Below are 21,327 nucleotides of genomic sequence, written 5' to 3'. Positions count from 1 at the left end.
CCCAAGGTGGTCTTACCAGAGGCCTCCTCTCTCCCGGCCTGCTATCTTCTCCAGAGCCAGACTTCTTGATATGGTACCAAAGGTCCTGCTGAAGGCAGCTCCTGCCCGCCTTTCTAGGCCTAGATGGTACAGTGTATCCAGTCTGGCAGGAGCCCCTCTTTCCAGGGCATGATGGCATGGGACACAGGACAGTTTCTGATGGGAGCTATGAGACCAGTCTAGGGGTGCAGTTTGGTAGGGTGTGGCACCAGGCAATGGGGTTGGTGATAGCAGACAAGCATGGGTAGGAACCTGGAGGCTAACAGGGACTGGGAGAGGGCTCCAGGTGACATGGCAGATTGGGGGGATGTGTGATAGGGCCCAGGGTCACACAAGTAGGCCAGAGATGTGGGAGAGGGTTCTCTCATGTGTGAGGTCAGGGCTCAGTCCTGTGAAGAAGAGAAACAGTTGTCCCGGAAGACCTGATACGGTTTTCCTGCCTTGAATTAAGACATGGCACCCAGTGCTGTACCACCTCTCGGCAGTGGAGAAAGCCTCTGGCTGGGCAGTGTCTCCATGGAGGGGAGGCCATCCCACAGTCCCGGGGAACCTGCAGATGACACATGTGGTCCCAGAGCACATGTGCCCCTGCCTTTCCCTTTCCTCTGTAGGAGCTAGTGCATGCAAGAGCCCCACACTGACTATGAGACTGTTTTCATAATCACCATCATTATCTCCACGACCACTATCACCATCAGAGAACTCTTCCAAAAGGATGACTGCTCAGCTGAACCCAGGCAGTGGGAGTGGGTGGTGAGAAGCCACAGGGTATGGGGGCTGGCAGAATAAGAGCAAGGGGGCACTGAGCAGGCACACAGAGGCTGGCTTGGGGCCCCCGTGCCATCATGCGAGTGATGAGGGCACACTGAGGGGTTAGAAAAGCCACTTTCCCACACCATATACACCCAGCAAACTAAAAGGGACAAGACAGGGAGACCAGAGTGAATATTCCCAGGGAAGTGGTGAGGTCACCAGGGAGAGAGAGGGCTGGGTTGTGGGGTTTCCAAAACAGAAGTGATGTCAGAGAAATAAATCCCACTGTCATGGGCTGAATTGTGCCCTCCAAAATTCATATGCTGAAGTCTTCATTCCAGAACCTCAGAATGTGACCTCATTTGGAAATAAGACCATGGCAAATGTACTTAGTTAAGATCAGGCCTTACTGAAGTAGGGTAGACGCCTAACTCAGTATGACTGCTGTCCTTGTGAAGAGCATGCTGTGTGAAAAGACAGACACACAGAGGGAGAACTCTACATGAACATGCAGACAGAATCAGACAACACCAAAGATTGCTGGAGAATCACCAGAAGCTAGGGGAGAGGGCTGGAGCAGTTTCTCCCTCATGGCCTTAGAAAGAACCAACCCTGACAAACACACCTTGATCTGGGACTTCCACCCGCAAAATGCTAAGAAAACAAGTATGCGTTGTTTGAGCCTTCCAGTTATTTGTTATGGTGGCTCCAGTAAACCTCTGCATGTGTCAATATAGGGGAAAGGCTGCGGCCCCTGGGACTGGGGGTCTGCAGTGCAGGCCCTTGCATGGGGTCAAGACCAACGGAGGTGTAGGACACAAGGACAAGATGAATGCATTCTTGGCTAAGCTGCCATTAGAAGGCTTTTTCATTCGCCTCTGTGCCTCATCTATTCCAGGTGACCTTTCTTAGTGGGACCCCATGGCTTTGGCTCCCCCAGTGTTGAGGCCTCCACCTCCCAGCCACGGCCCTGCTGTGCTCCACTTCATTGGGCACTGCAATGGGGTGACTCCTGCCTGTACCAGGGTTCTGTCTTGAGCCAGTGCGTAGCTGAGGGTGGGGTGAGGTGGCTGTGGCCTCACTCCAAGGGTCAATGGGGCACTGGCCAGGGCAGCTGGTTGGTGCACATTGGTTGGAACCATTCCCGCCTCTGTCGGCAGACATTTTGGGAATGTCCTATGTGTGCCCTGGGAGTGCAGCAGCCTCAGTTTGCATGATGTGTGTCATCCAGAAAACAAAGTAAGATCTCAGACTACAGAGTAGGCTAACTTGGGGCACTGGTCTGGGGGAAAAGGCTACCACACAAGTGACATCTAAATGACCAGGGACTGGAGGCTAGGGAAGGGGTTGGTGCAAATACACAGAGGGCAGCATGGGTGTAGAGGGTCCAGGGTCCATGAGGAGGCCAACGTGGCTGAGTGAGAGGATAGACTCAAGAGCACCAGGCCCCCATCAAGCAGGCAGCCGAAGTCAGGAGTCTGAGTTCATTTTAGGTGCACTGGGAGCCATGGGAGGATGCTAAGAGAAGCAGTGAGATGGGCTCACAAATTTTCTAATATTTTCTGAACATCAGAGAGAGCTGGCCTTTTGTCTTTCTCAGCACCAGGTAGGGATTCTTCTCTTTTCCCCATAGCTTAAGCTATTTGGCCTGGTCTGGGGAACCCCTGCCCTGGAGTCTCTGCTACCTCCCTCTGGCCTCACCTCTCCCTGTGGGCTAAAGGAGGGGCTTTCCTACATCCACAGCCCACTGTCCCTGGGCCATTGGGCCATCTGATGGTGAAACAAGGCCTTTTGCTACTGGGTTTCAATCACTTCCCCTGTCCCTAGTTTTGTCTATGCTGACTGGATACTTTCTCCCTCCCTCTCTCTGTCTCTCTCTCTCTTTTTCCCAGTGAGCACGTGTCTCTGCTCTTGCCTATTCATCATTTTTTCTGTTCCTTGGTGTTGTATAAGAGTCCTTCACTTTTAAGCACATTGATTATTATACTCTTTTCAGATAAAATTTTTTAAAAATTTTATTTATTTATTTTTTAGAGAGAGGGGAAGGGAGGGAGAAAGAGAAGGAGAGAAACATCGATAGGTTGCCTCTCGCACACACCCCCAAGCAGGGACCTGGCTCACAACCCAGGCATGTTCCCTGACCAGGAATTGAACTGGTGACCTGGTGACCTTTCAGTATGCAGGATGGCCCTACCCACTGAGCCACACCAGTCATGGAGCAGATAAGTTTGGGGGGTATTTCCCACTGTAATGCTGACTGATATAGGGTTAGTGTGGATTACATAGGATTTATATTTATAAAGTAGTTAAAATAGTGCCTGGCACAGAACAGGTACTGTGAAAGTGGAAGTTGTTTTTATCCTGAGAATGGGCATTTTCATCAGTTTTGATCATTGTTGTATCTCCAGCTCCTGAAATGTCTGGCACATAGTAGTTGGCAAATAAGTAGATGTTCAATAAATACATAAATAGAAGACAGAATCAGTGTCCCACACAACATGTCACGTGAAGAGCAGCTGGGGTGTGGCCACTCTCCCCTCTGTGCTGTGACTCACCCAATTGGCTCCTTCCTGGTCAAGGTCAGGTTTCGGTTGGGTCTTGCCTGGTTGATGGGGATGGTGGAGCCCTGGAAGAAGCATGAAGGGTGTCAGAGGGAGGGAGCTCCAGTTTCTCATACCTTCCCTCTGGGCAGTCAGACCAACCCTGGGGCCCAGGGAAGAGCAGGGTCTTGTCTGTGTCCTGATGCCCCTACTACCCAGATGAGTAGGAGACCCAAACTTGCCAACTTATTATGTATAATGGGGACATCTGAGTTCAGATATGGGTGGGACAGGCAGCCCACCTTCATCATTGACTGAACTCAGCCCCATTGAAATGGATAGGAAGTGCAGAGCCCAGACCTGACAGAAGCACCGTGAGCTCTGCAGTCATGGGTCTCCCTGGGGAAGAGATGACCCATCACTGCCTGCAGCAGGGTGATGCCCTGATACCTGTGACCTGGGATACCACTAACTACCCCTTCTGTGATGATGCAGTATGTAACTGTTGACCTTAGGATGGGAAGATATGCAGGTGGGCCTAGCATAACAATAGAGGCCCCCGTAAAAGCAGACAGTTTTCTCCAATTAGCAGCAGATGAGGGTCAGAGAGATTGGGGGAATGAAGGGCTTGGGTAAAGACCAGACAGAGTTCTGCAGGAGCTGAGAGCAGCCCTGGTTGGCAGTCAGCAAGGACCCAGGCCCTCAGTACTGCCACTGCAGTAACCGAACTCACCAACACCTAAATGGGCCTGGAAGCAGGTTTTTCCCCAGAGCTTCAGTATAAGTCCCAGCCCCCACACCTTTTCACTGAGCTTGTGAGACCCTGTCGTAGAGCCCAGTGGAGCCCACCTGGACTTCCCATCTGTGGAACTTGGAACTAATAAATGGTGTTGCCTTAAACACTGAGTTGTGGTAGCCCACCTCCCTCACTGCCCACATTCCTCAGTCCTGTGGAGAAAAAAGGAAGCATGAAGCCCAGACTTGACAGAGACACAGAAGGCCCGTGCGGCCATGTTATACAGCATTCAGAGTAATGTACAGCCCTTGGAACTTCCTGCTGGGCCTGCCCTGCCTGTGTGAGGTCTCATGCGGTGGGTGGGAGCTTAGCGCCCACCTGGATCTTGTCACACCAGCCAGCAAAGTAGCGGAAGGTCTGGATGGACATGCCCACATGGGTCTTCAGGGCCAGTGTGTAGACAGCACCTGCATCCAGAGCCTCAATGGTGGCCAGCTCTTCCTGATGCTTTTCCATGAGATCTGCCAACCTGGCCAAGGCATGGAGGAAGGAAGGAAGATGGGTTCAGGCCTGGCCTGCTTTTTCAAGGCCCTTCTTCAAGGAGTCAGGAGCCCTGCCCTGCACACTCAGATGCGCTGACCTCAGTTTCCTCATCTATGGCATGGAACAGTAACATTTACTTCACTGGATGAGTGAGAATGATGCCCTCTGTTCTGCTCTCCATCCCTCTCTCCCTTTCTTCCTTCCCCAAATCTTGGTGAATTAACTACTTTATCATAACCCCTACACATGACCCTGCAAAGGAGGCTACCTGCCTCCAACAAGGAAGTCAACATCCCAGGATGCCAACCTCTCTGTCTCCAGATGGTCTCCACCAGGGGAAAGCCTATCCAGCTTCCAGCACCAGCTAATCCAATGGAAACTGCTCCGAAGGCTGGTGTCTCCAGGGATGGAAAGAGGGATGACAGGAGAGATGTGAAGGAAGGCATGTCTACACAACCCTCCTGGGGTCTGAGCACTCTGATGTCCAGTTGTTCTCCCATGATTCTGGTGGGCATGCTGCTGTGTTCAGCCTAGGAATTACACTAGTGCCCCCCCTTCCTGATGTGAGGGTCGTATACGCCCAGCAAGCAGGGTGAATGAGCAAAGGTAGGGACCACTGATCTAGAGAAGCCCTCAATCTTGCACATGGGGAAGGCTGAGCCCAGAGACAAGTATGTGATCAAAGCCTACTGACCTCTTCCCATTCTGTTCCTTTGTGCCTACAGCCACTGGCAAGGTCCTAATACCCCCCAGTCTTTTTCTTTCTTTTTTTTGATATATTTATTGATTATGCTATAACAGTTGTCCCATTTTCTCCCCTTCACTCAACTCCATCCTTCCCACCCCCTCCCTCACACATTCCCCCCCTATAGTTCATGTCCATGGGTCATACTTATAAGTTCTTTGGCTTCTACATTTCCTACACTATTCTTACCCTCCCCCTGTCTATTTTCCACCTATCATTTATGCTATTTATTCTCTACCTTTCCCCCCTCTCGCCCCCTCCCAATCCCCTATTGATAACCCTCCTTGTGATCTCCATTTCTGTGGTTGTTTCTGTTGTAGTTGTTTGCTTAGTTTTCTTTTGTTTTTGTTTCAGGTGTGTTTGTTAATAACTGTGAATTTGCTGTCATTTTTACTGTTCCTATTTTTTATCTTCTTTGTCTTAGATAAGTCCCTTTAACATTTCATATAAGAAGTGCTTGGTGATGATGAACTCCTTGAACTTGACCTTATCTGAGAAGCACTTTATCTGCCCTTCCATTCTAAATGAAAGCTTTGCTGGATACAGTAATCTTGGTTGAAGGTCCTTGCCTTTCATGACTTGGAATACTTCTTGCCAGTCCCTTCTTGCCTGTAAGGTCTCTTTTGAGAAATCAGGCTGACAGTCTTATGGGAACCCCTTTGTAGGTAACTGTGTCCTTTTCTCTTGCTGCTTCTAAGATTCTCTCCTTCTGTTTCATCTTGAGGAATGTAATGATGATGTGCCTTGGTGTGTTCCTCCTTGGGTCCAGCTTCTTTGGGACTCTCTGAGCTTCCTGGACTTCCTGGAAGTCCATTTCCTTTGCCAGACTGGGGAAGTTCTCCTTCATTATTTGTTCAAATAAGTTTTCAATTTTTTGTTCTTCCTCTTCTCCTTCTAGCACCCCAATAATTTGGATGTTGGAACGTTTCAAGATGTCCTGGAGGTTCCTAAGCCTCTCCTCATTTTTCCAAATTCTTGTTTCTTCATTCTTTTCTGGTTGGATGTTTCTTTCTTCCTTCTGGTCCACACCATTGATTTGAGTCCCAGTTTCCTTCGCATCCCTATTGGTTCCCTGTACATTTTCCTTTGTTTCTCTTGTCATAGGCTTCATTTTTTCATCTAGTTTTTGAACAAATTCAACCAATTCTGTGAGCATCTTAATAACCAGTGTTTTGAACTGTGCATCTGATAGGTTGGCTATCTCTTCCTTGCTTAGTTGTATTTTTTCTGGATCTTTGAAGTGTTCTGTCATTTGGGCCATTTTTTTTTTTTTTTTTTTTTGTCTTGGCGCATCTGTTACTTTAAGGGGCAGAGCCTTAGGTGTTCACCGGGGCGGGGTAACTCTGGTCGTTGCCCTGTGACGCTGTATGTGGGGGAGGGGCTGAGAGGGAGCAATGGCACACGCTCCCCTCTCCATTGGATTTCAGTCTTTCACTCCGCTACCCACAATCAAATTGGGCCCCTCTCGTGCTGGTTCCTGAGTGGGTGGGCTTGCACACTCTAGGCCCCTGTAGGTCTCTCCAAGGACCTCTCCTGTGAGGCTGGGAGTCTCTCCTACTGCTGCCCCAACCCCCACGGGTGTTTTCAATCAGGGGTTTGAGGCTTTATTTCCCCGCGCTGGAGCCCTGGGTTACTCCGTCTGCTTTGCTCCCCACTGTTTGTCCTGGTTTATTTGTGCGAGAGTGTGGGGCCGCAGGGTGCTACCTGCCGCTCTGCCTGCCCCGTTCTCCGCCACTCTGAGTCCAGCCCTCTTGGTTTATCTGTGTGCGAATGCCGGGCCGCAGGGTCTGCTAGTGGTCAGACTGCCTGCCCTGTTCATCCCAGACTCTGCCAGTCTGGTCCCAACACGGCCACGTGAGTCCTCTCCGCCCTGGTGCTCATCTCTGCCCCTCCTACCGGTCTGGATGTATGTTTCTTTTTTATCTACTTGCTGTCGGATTTCCTTGCTGTTCAATTTTCTGTCAGTTCTGGTTGTGCGAGGAGGCGCAGTATGTCTACCTACGCTGCCATCTTGGTTCTCTCCCCCACAGTCTTTTTCAGTCTTCCTGCCTACACCTCCAGTTCTCCCAATGGCTGCCCACAGCACTCTGGATGCAGCCCCTACCCTGTGCCTGAGCAACTGTCCCCAATGACCTGCCTAATTCCTCCCAGGGCTATCGCACCAACTTGCCTGTGACCTTTGGGAGCTGGGTGGCATGCCATGGGCCCACACTGCTCTTCCTGTACTTCAGTTTCCCTCCTCAACCTTCTGCACCTCTTTCAGACCCTCTGGAAAACTGACCCTAACCCTACCTACCCCAAAGCAATCCTATCTCCCTACAGTGTCCTAATAGCATCCTTGCCTTTTTTCAAACCTCTCCCAACTGCCACTGACATTCACTTAGATGAGTATTTCAGTACTATTGCCTCACCCATGAGGGCAGGGACAGCATCTGGTCTCTTTGTCCTCACTAGGCACATGGGCTACATGCCATGCAAGATTGGTCAGTGAAACTGTGGACTGAATGAGCACAAGAAATTAGCAGCAGAGCCACACTGTCACCTCAGAAACAGTGCCCAGGTCACCCAATGAGTAAATCACTTTTTGAGAAAAATTGTAGACCAATTATTGAAAACACCATGTTGTGTATTTCAAGGACTGGGGTTCTACCAGCTACAAGGACAGGTGAGCCAAAGATACAAATCTATATTACAAATGAGCCAAACATAGCCCCTAGGTTGCCAGAGATGTTCTATGTTGAATCCTTGGAGTCCTGGAGGGCTGGCTGGTCACTTTCTCTAACTCTCCTTTCTGGATCTACCTTTCCAGCCTGTACAATTTCTAACATCATGTCTTATTCCTACAATGCCTTCCATATTCCATCATACCCATGGTGGTCCTACTTCCCTCATTGAACCAGGGGTGCTCTGCAGCCAATTCTCTGGGGAATTCTTTCCTGCACCCTTCTAGGGCAGCAATGGGCACACCTCTTCCCTGGGGAAGGGGAGGCTGACAGGGCAGGGAGCAGGTCACTAGGAGACTTCAGGCCTTGAGATGTCTGTCTACCCAGTTAGAGTCTCCACTTAAAGCTGTGCATGGAAACACCTCCTCACTGTCTTTGTTGTTAGTGGGTTATTACATGTACCATCAGATGGTAGGAGAGTATCTCAGGGAAGGACACTTTCTTCTGGGCCAGCGCTGTCCACCACAGAGGTCCCTATTCCAGGGCCTGCAGGTCACCACCAGCAGCCTATGTGTGCATGTTTCACAGCTCTGACTGACCTTCAGAGGCTCTAGGTCACTAGCCAATGGCTTCCTAAAATTGATAGGTTCTCCAAGAATCCTAGAAACTAAAGTTAAGGCAGGCTGGGCATGAACATCCATAGGCCTCACCTGTCCTAAACCCCACCATATCTATTCCATTTTGTAAGCCATACAGGCCTCTCTCTTTGCCTTCCTGCTTTGAAGACTGCTGTGGCATGTTTTACCTCAAATAGAAACAAAAGGCTTTCTGACTATGTGGCCAAGGTGGGGTCTCTCCCACCAGATGACAAGCATGCTCAGGCTACATTATCATCAGGCCCCATGACAGAGAGCTTCCCAGAACCCAGAGTATCAAAGCCAGGTTTCTGAAACTGGCTCACCAGGCTCTTGGATACAGCTCAGTTCATCTGTCCAGCACCCTCCCTTTTGCTGGAAACATCACTTTCTTGGGATGATTGCTTCACCCCCACTGGGACCACCTAATTCTTAGAGGAGCAGCCCCTCTCTTCTGGGCCTCACTTCCACCGTGTGGTCACAAGCCAGAGAAATCCCAAATCCTTCTCTAAGACTTCTGATTGGAGCTAAGGAGAGAGAGCCCTTTACACCTGACTTAAAAAAAAAAAAAAAAAAGGAAAATGTGAGAATGGGCCCCACCTCTGCCTTTGCCAGCTGTCTAAGTCTGCCCAGAATCAGCTGTTAGCTTTGCCATTTTGTAGCTCCCATCTGAAGCACTCCCTCATATTTTTACCTCTTTATCTTTGCTGACATTGTCTCCTCTACTCAGGATACCTTTCCATAAGGCCACTTGTGAAATCCCTCTTGCCTCCCAAGTCACTTCCTCTGAGTAGCCTTTTATGAGCTTCAGGCCTCAGTGACCTATCCAGGACCCCAGCTCCTCTTGGCAGGACCATAACATCCGTCCTCACCCTGAGCTGAAGGTGGTGGTGGCTGACAGGTGGATGTGTGGCTCTCACCTGTACAGGAGCTGGCCCCGGTCCCGCGCGCTGATCTTCCTCCACAATCCATTCTCAAAGGCATCTTTTGCAGCAGCCACTGCTTTGTCAACATCGCTGACCTGGGCCAGGGACACCTGGCAGATAACCTGTGGTGGAACAGAGCTCTGAAGCCCTCCCTGGGCTCAGTGGACACAGACACAGCACCTCCCTGCTCTCCTGGCCACCTGGTACGCTCAGAGAAGAAAGTCTGCCAGAAGAAGGGCACTGGGAGGGAGCAACAATGAGAGGAAGATGGGTCCTAGGAAAGGTCTGTTTGTATTTCTACATACCAGGGACCTTCTCTTCACTTTCCCACTGAGTCCACACAGGGCAGCAGACTTGGGCTGCAGGCTAAGTCTGAGTGTTTTCAAACCAAAAGCATGGACCCATTAATTTAGTGAGTTTGAGCAGAAATTTTCTTAAGTGGAATACGCTAGACATTGGAGGAGACCGGACAGGTTCCCTCTCTGCATGGTACACCATGGCTCACCCCCAATATTCTCTACAGCACAAGCCTTGGCACAGGTGGGAGAGAGGGGAAGGAGGGGTAGGTCAGCGCTTCCTTACTGGTCAGTGCAAATAGCACCTGCTGGGCAGTCCTGTCCCTATAGCCTCCAGCCCAAGACCCCCATAGTATGTTTTGAGGTGGCAACAGTGTTTGATGTTCCTGTCCAAGGGCACTGTACTCCTTGTCTATGTCCCCACAATTTGTTCATCTCTTTGGGAAGAACTTTCTTTACACTCCCCTCAGATGACCCATTTTGAGTGTGCTATCACTTTCCTGCAGGAACTGAAATGATGCTGTAGGATGGGACAGAATAGAAAATGATCAGAATACACCTGTGAGAGTATATTCTGTTGTTCCAGGTATGTACATGTGTGAGAATGCATGTGTGCATGGGTCATGACATATGAGGGTCATAATCGAGAATCTTGACAAACACAGGATTCAAGGAAGAGTTTCCTGATATTGGGGTACAAATATTTGAGAAGGTGGGGCCCACATTGGGATAATCGTTGAAGTGTGGAGGAGGAGGGAGTGGTCTTCTTGTCTTCTTTGGGAGGTTTAACTCTATTCCAGGTCTATGGAGCTGGCTCAAGACCCGTTAGAGTCCTCTCCACTATGGTTGAAATCCCGCCAACCTCTCCACTATGCCATTCCTGTAAGGATGTCTGGAGAATGATTGTAATGTTTTGTGTCCAAGCAGAAGTCCCCTGGGACAGGACCCCCAGAGGTCGATAGGGGAGTAGATGGGAGAACACACCATGGATGGTGTAGCAGTGGCAGGGAGGAAAGAAGGGGGTGCTGGGCCTGCACTCACACTTCCATCTGTCGGGTTGATAGTCTCATAGGTCTTGGCACCTTCAGCATCCACAAACTTGCCCCCAATGAAAAGTTGGTGGGGCATTTGGAGGACCAGCTTGTTCACTGCTTTTTCCACCTGGGAAGGAATGTTTCAGTTTTTAGCTGTAGTGTGGATTCTTCACAAATGGGCATCAGTGAGTGGCACAAATCCACATGGAGACATAAGAAACACTTAGGTGGTGCTTGCCTCAGCAGCACATATAGAAAAACTGGAATGATACAGAGAAGATTTGCATGGCCCCTGCACAAGGATGACAGGCAAATTCATGAAACATTCCATATTTTTATGAATAAGTACCTATCAACAATAGCCTTAAATGTAAATGGATTAAATGGTCCAATCAAAAGACATAGGGTATTTGAATGGGTAAGAAAACATGACCAGCACATATGTTGCCTACAAGACACCCACCTCAGAACAAAAGACCCACACTGACTCAAAGTGAAAGGTTGGAAAACAATATTCCAAGCAAATGGACAGGAAAACAAAGCCAGGATAGCAACATTTATATCAGAAAAAAAAAGGCTTCAAGACAAAGGCCATAAAAGGAGACCCAGAAAGACACTTCATAATCCTGAAGTAAAGAATCCATCAAGAACACATAAACACTATAAACATATATGTACCTAATGTAGGAGCACTGAAATATATAAGGAAAATTTTGGAGGACTTCAAGAAAGCTATAGACAGCAACACACTTATACTAGGAGATTTTAACACCACATTGTCAAAAAATGAATATATCTTCCAAAGAAAATATCAACAAATCAACAAGGATATTGCAGCATTGAACAATGCCTAGATCAAATGAAATTAACTGATATATATATATATATATATATATATATATATATATATATATATATATATAAAACCTTTCATCCCAAAGAAGCAAAAAATACACATTCCTTTCAAATGCACATGGAATATTTTCAAAGATAGACCACATGATAGGACACAAAACAAGCTTCAACAAATTCAAGAAAATTGAAATAATATCAAGCATTTTCTCAGACCACACGGGCTTGAAACTAGAAACCAACCTCAAGGGAAAAACTCAAAAATACTCATATTAGTGGATATTGATTAGCATGCTATTAAATAATGGATGGATTTAAAATGAGATCAAGGGATAAATACCATATGATATCACCTTTAACCGGAACATAATCAATAAAAGAAAAAAGCGAACAAAATATAACCAGAGACATTGAAATTAAGAACATTGTAACAATAGCCAGAGGGGAGTGGGGAGGGGATAGTGGGGAGAGGGGTCTATAGGAGCTACTATAAAGGACACAAGGACAAAATCAAGGGGGAGGGTAGAGGTGGGGGAGGGAGGTGGGACTGGCTGGGGTGGGGTGGAGGGATGGGGAGAAAATGCAGACAATTGTAACTGAATAAAAATAAATAATTTTTTTAAAAAAACCTTTCTGGAAACAAATGAAAATGAACTCACAAAAGTCCAAACCTTATGGGACAAAGCAAAGGCAGTATTGAGAGGGAAGTTCACAATGATACAGGCCTACCTAAAAAAGACAAAGATTTCAAATAAACAATCTAACCCTACATCTACAAGAACTAGAGGAACAACAACAAACAAAGCCCAGAGCGAGTACCAGGAAGGAAATAACCAAGATCAGAGCAGAATTAAATGACATATTCTAAGGGTCAATAAATCCTGGATCAGGTTCCTTGAAAAGATAAACAAAATCAACAAGCCTTTAAGCAGATTCATCAAGAAAAAAAGAGAGAGGGCCCAAATAAACAAAATGAAGAGTGAAAGAGGAGAGATTACCACTGATACCCAAGAAGTAAAAGGATTGTAAGAAATAATTATGAACAACTATATTTTAAGAAATTTGAAAACCTGGGTGAAATGGACAAATTTCTAGAAAAATAGAATCTTCCAAAACTGAAAAAAGAAGAAGCAGAAAGCCTGAACAGACCAATAACACCTGATGAAATTGAAACAGTAATCAAAATGCTTCTAATACAAAAAAGTCCTGTACCAGATAGTTTCACAGGAGAGCTCTACAGAGCATTTAAGGAAGAGCTAACCCCCACCCTCCACAGATTATTTCAAAAAATTCAAGAAGATGGAAGACTCCCAAACTTGTTTTACGAAGCCAACTTCATCCTAATCTCAAAACCAGATAAAGACACAACAAAGAAAGAAAACTTCAGGCCAATATCGCTGATGAACATAGATGCTAAAATCCTCAACAAAATATTGGCAATCCGCATCCAGCAATACGTTAAAAAGATCATAAACCATGATCAAGTGGGATTTATCCCAGGGATGCAAGGATGGTACAATATTCACAAATCAATAAGTAAAATACATCACATAAACAAAAGGAAAGACAAAAATCACATGATCATATCAATACATGTGGAAAAAGCATTTGATAAGGTACAGCACCCACTTATGATAAAAACACTCAGCAAAGTGGGAATAGAGGGAGCATTCCTCAACATTATAAAGGCCATATATGAGAGACCTACAGCCAACATCATACTCAATGGAGAAAACTTAGAGCTTTCCCACTAAGATCAGGAACAAGACAAGGATGTCCACTTTCACCACTTCCATAAAACATAGTATTGGAAGTCCTAGCCACAGAGATCAGACAATAAAAAGAAACAAAAGGCATCCAAATTGGAAAGGAGGAAGTGAAACTGTTACTGTTTGCAGATGACATGATAGTGAACATATAAAATCCTACAGACTCCACAAAAAAACCTTCTCAACCTAATAAGCAAATTTGGCAAAACAGCGGGACACAAAGTCAATATTCAGAAATCAAAGGCATTTTTGTACACCAAGTATGAAATATCAGAAACAGAAATCAGGGAAAAAAGTCCCATTTGATGTAGCAACAAGAAAAATAAAGTACTTAGGAATAAACTTAATCAAGGAGGTAAAAGATCTGTACTCAGGAAACTACCCAACACTGACGAAAGAAATTAAAGAAGACACAAGTAAATGGAAGCATATACTGTGTTTATGCATTGGAAGAATTAACATAATCAAATGTTAATTCAACTGTTTGGGTGTCCATACTACCCAAAGCAATTTTTAGACTCAATGCAAACCATAGTAAATACCAGTGACATATTTCTCAGATATAGAACAAACATTTCAAAAATTTATATAGAACCATAAATGACCCCAAACAGACACAGCAATTTTGAGAAAAAAGAACAAAGTAGGAAGGATCACAATACCTGATATCAACCATATTACAAGACCATGGTAATCAAAACTATCTGGTATTGGCATAAGAACAACACATTGGTCAAAGAAAGAGAATAGAGAGCCCAGAAATAAACCCAAGTCTCAATGGTCAATTAATATTTGACAAAGCAGACAGAAGCATGAAATGGAGTAAAAATAGCCTTTCAACAAATGGTGTTGGGAGATCTGGACAGCTACATGAAGAAAAAATGGAACTCAACCACCAACTTACACTATACACAAAAATAAACTCAAGATGGATAAAAGACTTAAATATTTAGTCACAACACCATAAAAGTCCTAGAGGAGAACATAAGAAGAGGGATCTCAGATATTCCACACAGAAATATTTACACTGATATGTTTTCTAGAACAAGGGACATCAAGGAAAGAATAAATAAATGGGATGTCACCAAAATAAAAAGCTTCTGCACGGCTAAAGAAAACATCAGCAAAATGAAAAGGGAACCAACCATATGGGAAAATATATTTACAAATGATACTGCAGACAAGGGTTTGAGCTCCAGGATATATAAAGAACTCACATGACTCCACTCCAGGAAGACAAACAGCCCAATTGAAAAATGGGCAAAGGAACAGAACAAACACTTCTCCAAGGAGGACATACAGAGGGCCCAGACACATATGAAAGGATACTCAGCATCACTAGCCTTCAGAGAGATGCAGATTAAAACCACAGTGAGATACCACTTCACACAGGTCATAATGGCCATTATAAACAAATCAACAAATAACAAGTGTAGGAGAGGCTGTGGAGAAAAGGGATTGCTAGTGAACTGTCGGTGGGAATGCTGACAGGTGCAGCCACTGTGGAAAACAGTATGGAATTTCCTCAGAAAACTAAAAATGGAACTGCCTTTTGACCCAGCAATTCCACTGCAGGAATTATAGCCTAAGAATCCTGAAACACCAATTCAAAAGATCCTATTCACCTCATTGTTCATAGCAGCACAATTTACAATAGCCAAGTGCTGGAGGCAACCTAAGTATCCATCAGTAAATGAACGGATCACAAAACTGTGGTACATTTACACAATGGAATACTACACAGCAGAAAGAAAGAAGGAGTTCCTACCCTTTGTGACAGCATGGATGCATCTGGACAGCACTATGCTAAGTGAAATAAGCCAGGCAGTGCAAGACTAATACCATATGATCTCACCTATAAGTGGAGCCTGATCAACAAAACAAATAAGCAAGCAAAATACAACCAGAGACATTGAAATAAAGAACGAACTGATAGTAACCAGAGCAGAGGTGGGAGGGAATAATGCGGGGGGAGGGCAGAAATTTCATCAAGGAACATGTATAAAGACACATGAACAAAGCCAAAGGGGGATGGGATTGAGGGTGGGAGGTAGTGATGACTGCATTGGGGGAGAGTGGTAGAGGGAACATGGAGACAACTGTACTTGAACAACAAGAAGAAAAAAGAAAATATAAGATTATTTCTTTCTCCCAGTTATGGTCAGATTGAAGTATCTCTACCAGCCACATTTTTAATATTATCTCAAAATATTGACATATTTTCTGCAGTGTTAATAATTTGCATTGCTAGAAATAAATGCTTGATGCAAAAAAAAAAAAAAGAAACACTTAAATGGATAGACAACTACTGATGTGTTTATGCACACACATACATACCTGAGGGATCTACTGTGGGGGAAGGCTGAGGATCTGAGTGGTAAGAAGAAATGAGGAGCATAGACTCTGAGGCCAAACTGCTTGGACTAAAGTCCCAGCTCTGCTACTTACCTGCTATGTGACCTCAGGCTGTTTACTTGACCTTCATACACAGAAAGTAGGTGGACAGGCCCTTGTAAGCCACCACACTTGACACCAGCCCCACCACATACTTCTCTACAGCTCTACAACTCCATGTTGAATGCAGGAGTCTCTGTGATGCCAACTCCTTCCTGAAACTTGTTCATCAGTCATTTCTCCACAAACCCAAAGCCAGACTGAAGTGCATCCTGACCACCTGTACTTTCTTTGTCAGCCTTTGTTTCAAACTACTAACCAAATGAACTACCCCAAAGCTAATTACTATGGGAGTTTGTAGCTTGCCAAGATAACATGGCAATAATTTTCAAGAGTTTCTTTAAGAAACAGATTTGCAATTACTTCATCACTCTTCCATAACACAGGTGGGATGTATAGGAACATTTGGTTTCCTTACTGGATTCCAAATTCCTTTTTCTCTTGCTTTCTTTTTCTTCTAGCATTTCAAGAAGCATAATTTAATGCAGATAATTGGTTACACAGGTGATGGAAGAGCTGAGAAGCCATGAGTCAACCAAGAGATCAGCAATAGCAGGAAGCCACTGCTATTACCAAATTAAAGGGACAAATGGAAGAGACAGTTGTACCAGAACTTGGGGCTAGGGCCACCCAGGGGAACCAGAGTCAAGGCAGGATGATCTGGGAGAGGATGGAGGCACAGTGAAGATGAGCCTGAAAACCCCACAAAAGGTGAAAGAAGGAGAGAAGTGCTCTGTAAAAGCTTCTTCTTATTATCCTGGTTTCATGTTTTGGGACTCAGAACTTGTCCTGTATACTGAGTCTTAAGACAGAAATTTCTTCTGTTGAGTTTTCCCTACTGCTCTGGCATCCTCAGGATATCCAGAGCTGACAGAGAGAGCTTGGGACACTGAAGGATGGGCTCTTGGGGGTCCTGCCTTCTTATTCATCCAGGTTTCCCCCATGTGTCATTTTGGATCCATAGATGTCAATGCCTGAGGTGTCTACAGAGCCATGCCCACGTGGAGGAGCCCAGAACTCACGTAGTCAATGATGCACTCGCTCTCTTTGTCATCCCCTCGCAGCTTTCTCACCAACAACTGGATGAAGTCCTTGAAGGTTGTTGCCATGTAAATGTCTTCATTTTCTAATTCCACACCATCACACAGCTCTTTCACTTCTTCTACCAGTCTGAAGGAAAGGAGATTTTAAAGAGTTGGACCATGGAAAGAGGCATGGCAGACATGCATTCTTTTAGCAGCAGAGGTGGTGGTGCCAAGCACATTTATCCAGAAGAGACCTTCATCCCAGCACCTAAAACATGAATATTAGTCTAGAATTGGGGTTAAGATCCCAATCCATGGACTGAGAAGGCCCTGGTTTCAAGTTCTGGCTCCAACAGTTCCTAATTTGTGACCTTGGGCAAGTGACAAACTCTTCTGAGTCTCAGTTTCTTCACCGGTAATATGGGAATAATAATAGCTCCACTACTATTTTGTGATGAGTAAATGAGATAATCCAACTATTAATAATAACTAATATAAGATCAATAATAATAATTTTCAAAAGATACTGTTAAACATGAAAAAATAAGCCACAGATTGGGAGAAAATATTTCCAAATCATATATCTGATAAAGGACTTTTATTCACAATATATAACAAACTTTCAAAATTCAACACTAAGAAAAAAACAATCTAAGTAAAATGCTCAAAAGATTGATCAGTTGTTTTACCAACAAAGAAACAGGGATGACATATGAAAAGATGCTGAACATCATTAGTTATCAGGAAAATGCAAGTTAAAACCAAGAGACATGGCTAGATACTCATTAGAATATCTAAAATTGTAAAACTTGACCATACCAATTACTGGTAGAGATGTAGAGCAACTGAACTCTTATAAAACTGTTAGTAAGATTGTAAAATGGTACTTTGTGAAGCAGTTTAGCAGTTTCTTAAAAATTAAACATATGCTTCCCATTTCACTTTTAGGCATCTACCCAAGCAAAATAAATGCCTTCATATAGACAGAACATGACAGAGTAGGAAGCTCCAAAAGTCCATCCCTCCACCTAAATAGTTATTAAACTCGTAGGAACTGTCTGAATCAAATGTTTTGGAACTCTGGAGTCAAGTGAACACTTGCAGTATCCAGGGAAAAGCATGATGAGGAGCTGGTAAATGTCAGTAAATTTCAGTGCATTTCAGCCTTTCAGTGAGGTATTGGCTGCCATCTCTTATCTCTCATCTTTGTGGCAGGAAGCCATGCAGGAAGCAGGCCACACTCCTGGTTGCAGCTGGCTGGAGCCAGGGTAGGCAATAAGCACTCCGTCTTTTGTAACTCAAGATTACGTGTTCTGAGTGTTGATACTGAACACTGAGGAGCCAGCACAAAGTCTGGCAGTCATTGTTTCAATCTCCACAGGCTGAAGCAGCTTCTCTGGGATTTAAAGAGGCAGTACATTTATTTGTTTTTGTTTGTTTTACTTTGTTTCCCTTTGGGGAGCCAGAAATTTAACAAAATCTTTGCTGGGTTACAGGCTGACTGTAGAGATAACACAATAGAAACTTTAATAACTGACTATACACAAGAAATACCCACTTTGTTTTTTTAAAAAAAGTTTGGATAAGTCACAAATGAATGGCACCAGCCCTCAAGAAGCTTGATTTTGCAAACCCTAAGAAGTGAGAGAATTAGAGTTTCACAAGTATCACAATATAATACTCAAAATATTGTTTTAAACCAAAAAAGCAAGAATATGAAAAGTATAGTCTTTTCACAGGAAAATGGGAATTTAAAACAGAAAATCCTGAGGAAGAATAGATACTGAAATTGTTAGTCAAAGATTTTAAATCAACTGTCTTAAATATGTCCAATGATTTTTTTAAAACCATGAACAAAGAACTAAAGAAAATCATAAAAATGATATATGAAAATGACAATATAACAAAGAGATAGAAATTATAATAAGAAACCAAACAAATTCTCAAGCTGACAAGTAAAATTATTGGAGTAAAAAGTCTCTAGAGGGGTTCGACAGCAGATTTAAGCTGGCAGAAAGAATCAGTGAATTTGAAATTACCTACTATGAAGACCTGATTAAAAAAAAAAGAGTGTATAAAAATAATAGAGCCCCCAAAACCAGTGGGACATCATAAAACATATCAACATACTCATTATGGGAGTTCCAGAGGAAACCAAAACTTTTCTAAGGAATAATAATTAGAAACTTCCTAAATCTGAGAAAACATGAATATACATATCCAAAGAGCTCAATGAACTCCAAGCAGGATAAGCTCAAAGAGGACCACAATAAGACACATTACAGTCAACTCACTGAAATGCAAAGACAAAGAAGAAACTGGGAAAGCATCAAGAAAGAAGTGACTCGTCACATACAGAGGATCCTCAATAAGATTAAAAGTTGATTTCTCCTCAAATACCCCAAAGAACAAAGACAGTGGGATAAAGAGTCCTGAAAAAAATTGATAATCAATCAAGAATTAATGAAGGGGACACTTAAGGCATTTCTAGATAAACAAAAGTTGAGGGGGTTCATTACTTATAGACCTGTCCTACACTAAATATTGAAGGAAGCCTTTCAAGCTGAAATGAAGGGCACTAATGACGAACTCAAAGCCATAAAAAAGGAAAAAGAAAACACTGGTAAAGGTAACTACATAGATAAATGTGAAAGCCAGCAGTATTTTAATTTTGATATGGTATATAACTTCTCTCTTTGTCTTATGTAATATAATAGGCAAATGCATGAAACAGTAAGTTAAGTTCTACATTAATGGCTATACAATGCATAAGGATGTAATCTGTGACAATAACAATATACAGGGGGAAGGACAGAGTTGCATTGGAGTAGAGTGTTTGCGCACTATTGAAACTAAGCTGGTATTATTTTAACTAGTTATTATATGGTCAAAATGTTAATTATAATCTCCAAGGTGGTAACTAAAAATAACTAAAAAGAAATAAGAAGGGAACCAAAATTATACACTATCAAAAAAAAAGCAGCAATGGAAAAACTGAGGCATATATGACACATACAAAATCCAAATTAATAAATGCCACAAGTAAATGCTTCTTTATCAGCAGTCTGGATAAATGAAATGGAAGAGCGAATAAAAAACAGCATCCATCCATAAACTACAAAAGATTCACTTTAGATATAATAGTAAACAAAAAGAGTTGGGGTGGCTACATTTTGGCAGACAAAATAGATTTTAAGCTGAAAAAGTTTAAAAGAGACAAATAATATTGATAACAAGTTTGACACAAGAGAATATAACAATTATAAACATACACACACCTAAAAACACAGCCCCATAATAAAAAAAAACCCCAAATTGGCAAAATTGAAGAGAGAAATATACATTTTATAATAATAGATTATAAGTGCCCACCTTTGAATGATAAATAGAAAACCATAGAGAAGAGAGAGAAATAGAGGACTTAAGAAAACACTATAAACCAGGGGGAAAGGAGGTATAAGGGGGCTAAATGGTAATGGGAAAAAAATACAACAAACCCCCCCCCACTATAAATCAATTGTATATATACAGAGCATTCCACCCAAGAAGACCAGAATTCAGATTCTTCTCAAGTCCACATAGGATATTCTCCAGGATAATTCATTTGTTAGCCACACAAGTTTTAATAAATTTTAAAACATTGAAATCTTATAAAGTATCTTTTTTATCACAATGCAATAAAACTAGAAATCAATAGCACAAAGAAAACAAAAAATCACAAATATGTGGAAATTAAATATGCATTCTTTTGAAATTTTTAACTTTTTCCAGTTTTATTGAAAAATAATTAATATACATCACTGCATAAGTTTAAGATGTAGGGCATGATGTTTGATTTACATATATTGTAAAATGATTACTATGATAGGTTTAGTTAACATCCATTGCCTCATTTAGATACAATAAAAAGAAAATTTTTAGTCACTCTTAACAACTTTCCTATATGTCATACAACAACATTAACTATAGTCATCATGTTGTACATTACATTCCTACTACTTATATATCTTTAACTGGAAGTTTGTACCTTTTAACCACTTACCTCCAAAATCCCTTCCCCAAACTCCCCTACCCCACACCTCTGGTAACTACAAATCTGATCTCTTTTGATATGAGTCTGGAGGGTTTTGTTCTTGTGGGGTTATTTTTTTTTAAGACTTCATGTATGAGATCATACCATAAATAACACTTTTCCTTTTTAAAAAATTTATTTATTAATTTATTTTTAGAGAGGGGAAGGGAGGGAGATAGAGAGGGAAAGAAACATCGAGGTGTGGTTGCCTCTCACACGCCCTCTACTGGGGACTTGGCCTGCAA

The 21,327-nt window shown here is 43.4% G+C and overlaps 1 protein-coding gene and 1 non-coding gene across 2 annotated transcripts in view; one reads left to right on the top strand and one right to left on the bottom strand.

Annotated features, from left to right (window-relative positions):
* Positions 1 to 21,327, bottom strand: part of ALDH1L1 (aldehyde dehydrogenase 1 family member L1) — a 93,358-nt gene that overhangs the window by 19,744 nt on the left and 52,287 nt on the right. The window contains exons 10-14 of the mRNA XM_024580385.4: positions 17,008 to 17,155; positions 10,918 to 11,037; positions 9,575 to 9,702; positions 4,447 to 4,597; positions 3,348 to 3,418 (exon numbers count right to left, since the gene is read on the bottom strand). Coding sequence (XP_024436153.1) covers positions 3,348 to 3,418; positions 4,447 to 4,597; positions 9,575 to 9,702; positions 10,918 to 11,037; positions 17,008 to 17,155 — 618 coding nt within the window. The remainder of the gene's footprint in view (positions 1 to 3,347; positions 3,419 to 4,446; positions 4,598 to 9,574; positions 9,703 to 10,917; positions 11,038 to 17,007; positions 17,156 to 21,327) is intronic.
* Positions 11,141 to 11,247, top strand: LOC112323073 (U6 spliceosomal RNA). The gene has a single exon (XR_002976701.1). It is a non-coding gene; the product is annotated as a U6 spliceosomal RNA (small nuclear RNA).

This window comes from Desmodus rotundus, chromosome 10 (assembly GCF_022682495.2).
Source record: "Desmodus rotundus isolate HL8 chromosome 10, HLdesRot8A.1, whole genome shotgun sequence".
In the NCBI taxonomy this organism is placed as follows: Eukaryota; Metazoa; Chordata; class Mammalia; order Chiroptera; family Phyllostomidae; genus Desmodus; species Desmodus rotundus.
Note: the sequence above shows the minus strand (reverse complement) of the source record. Positions and strands in the feature narration are given on the sequence as shown.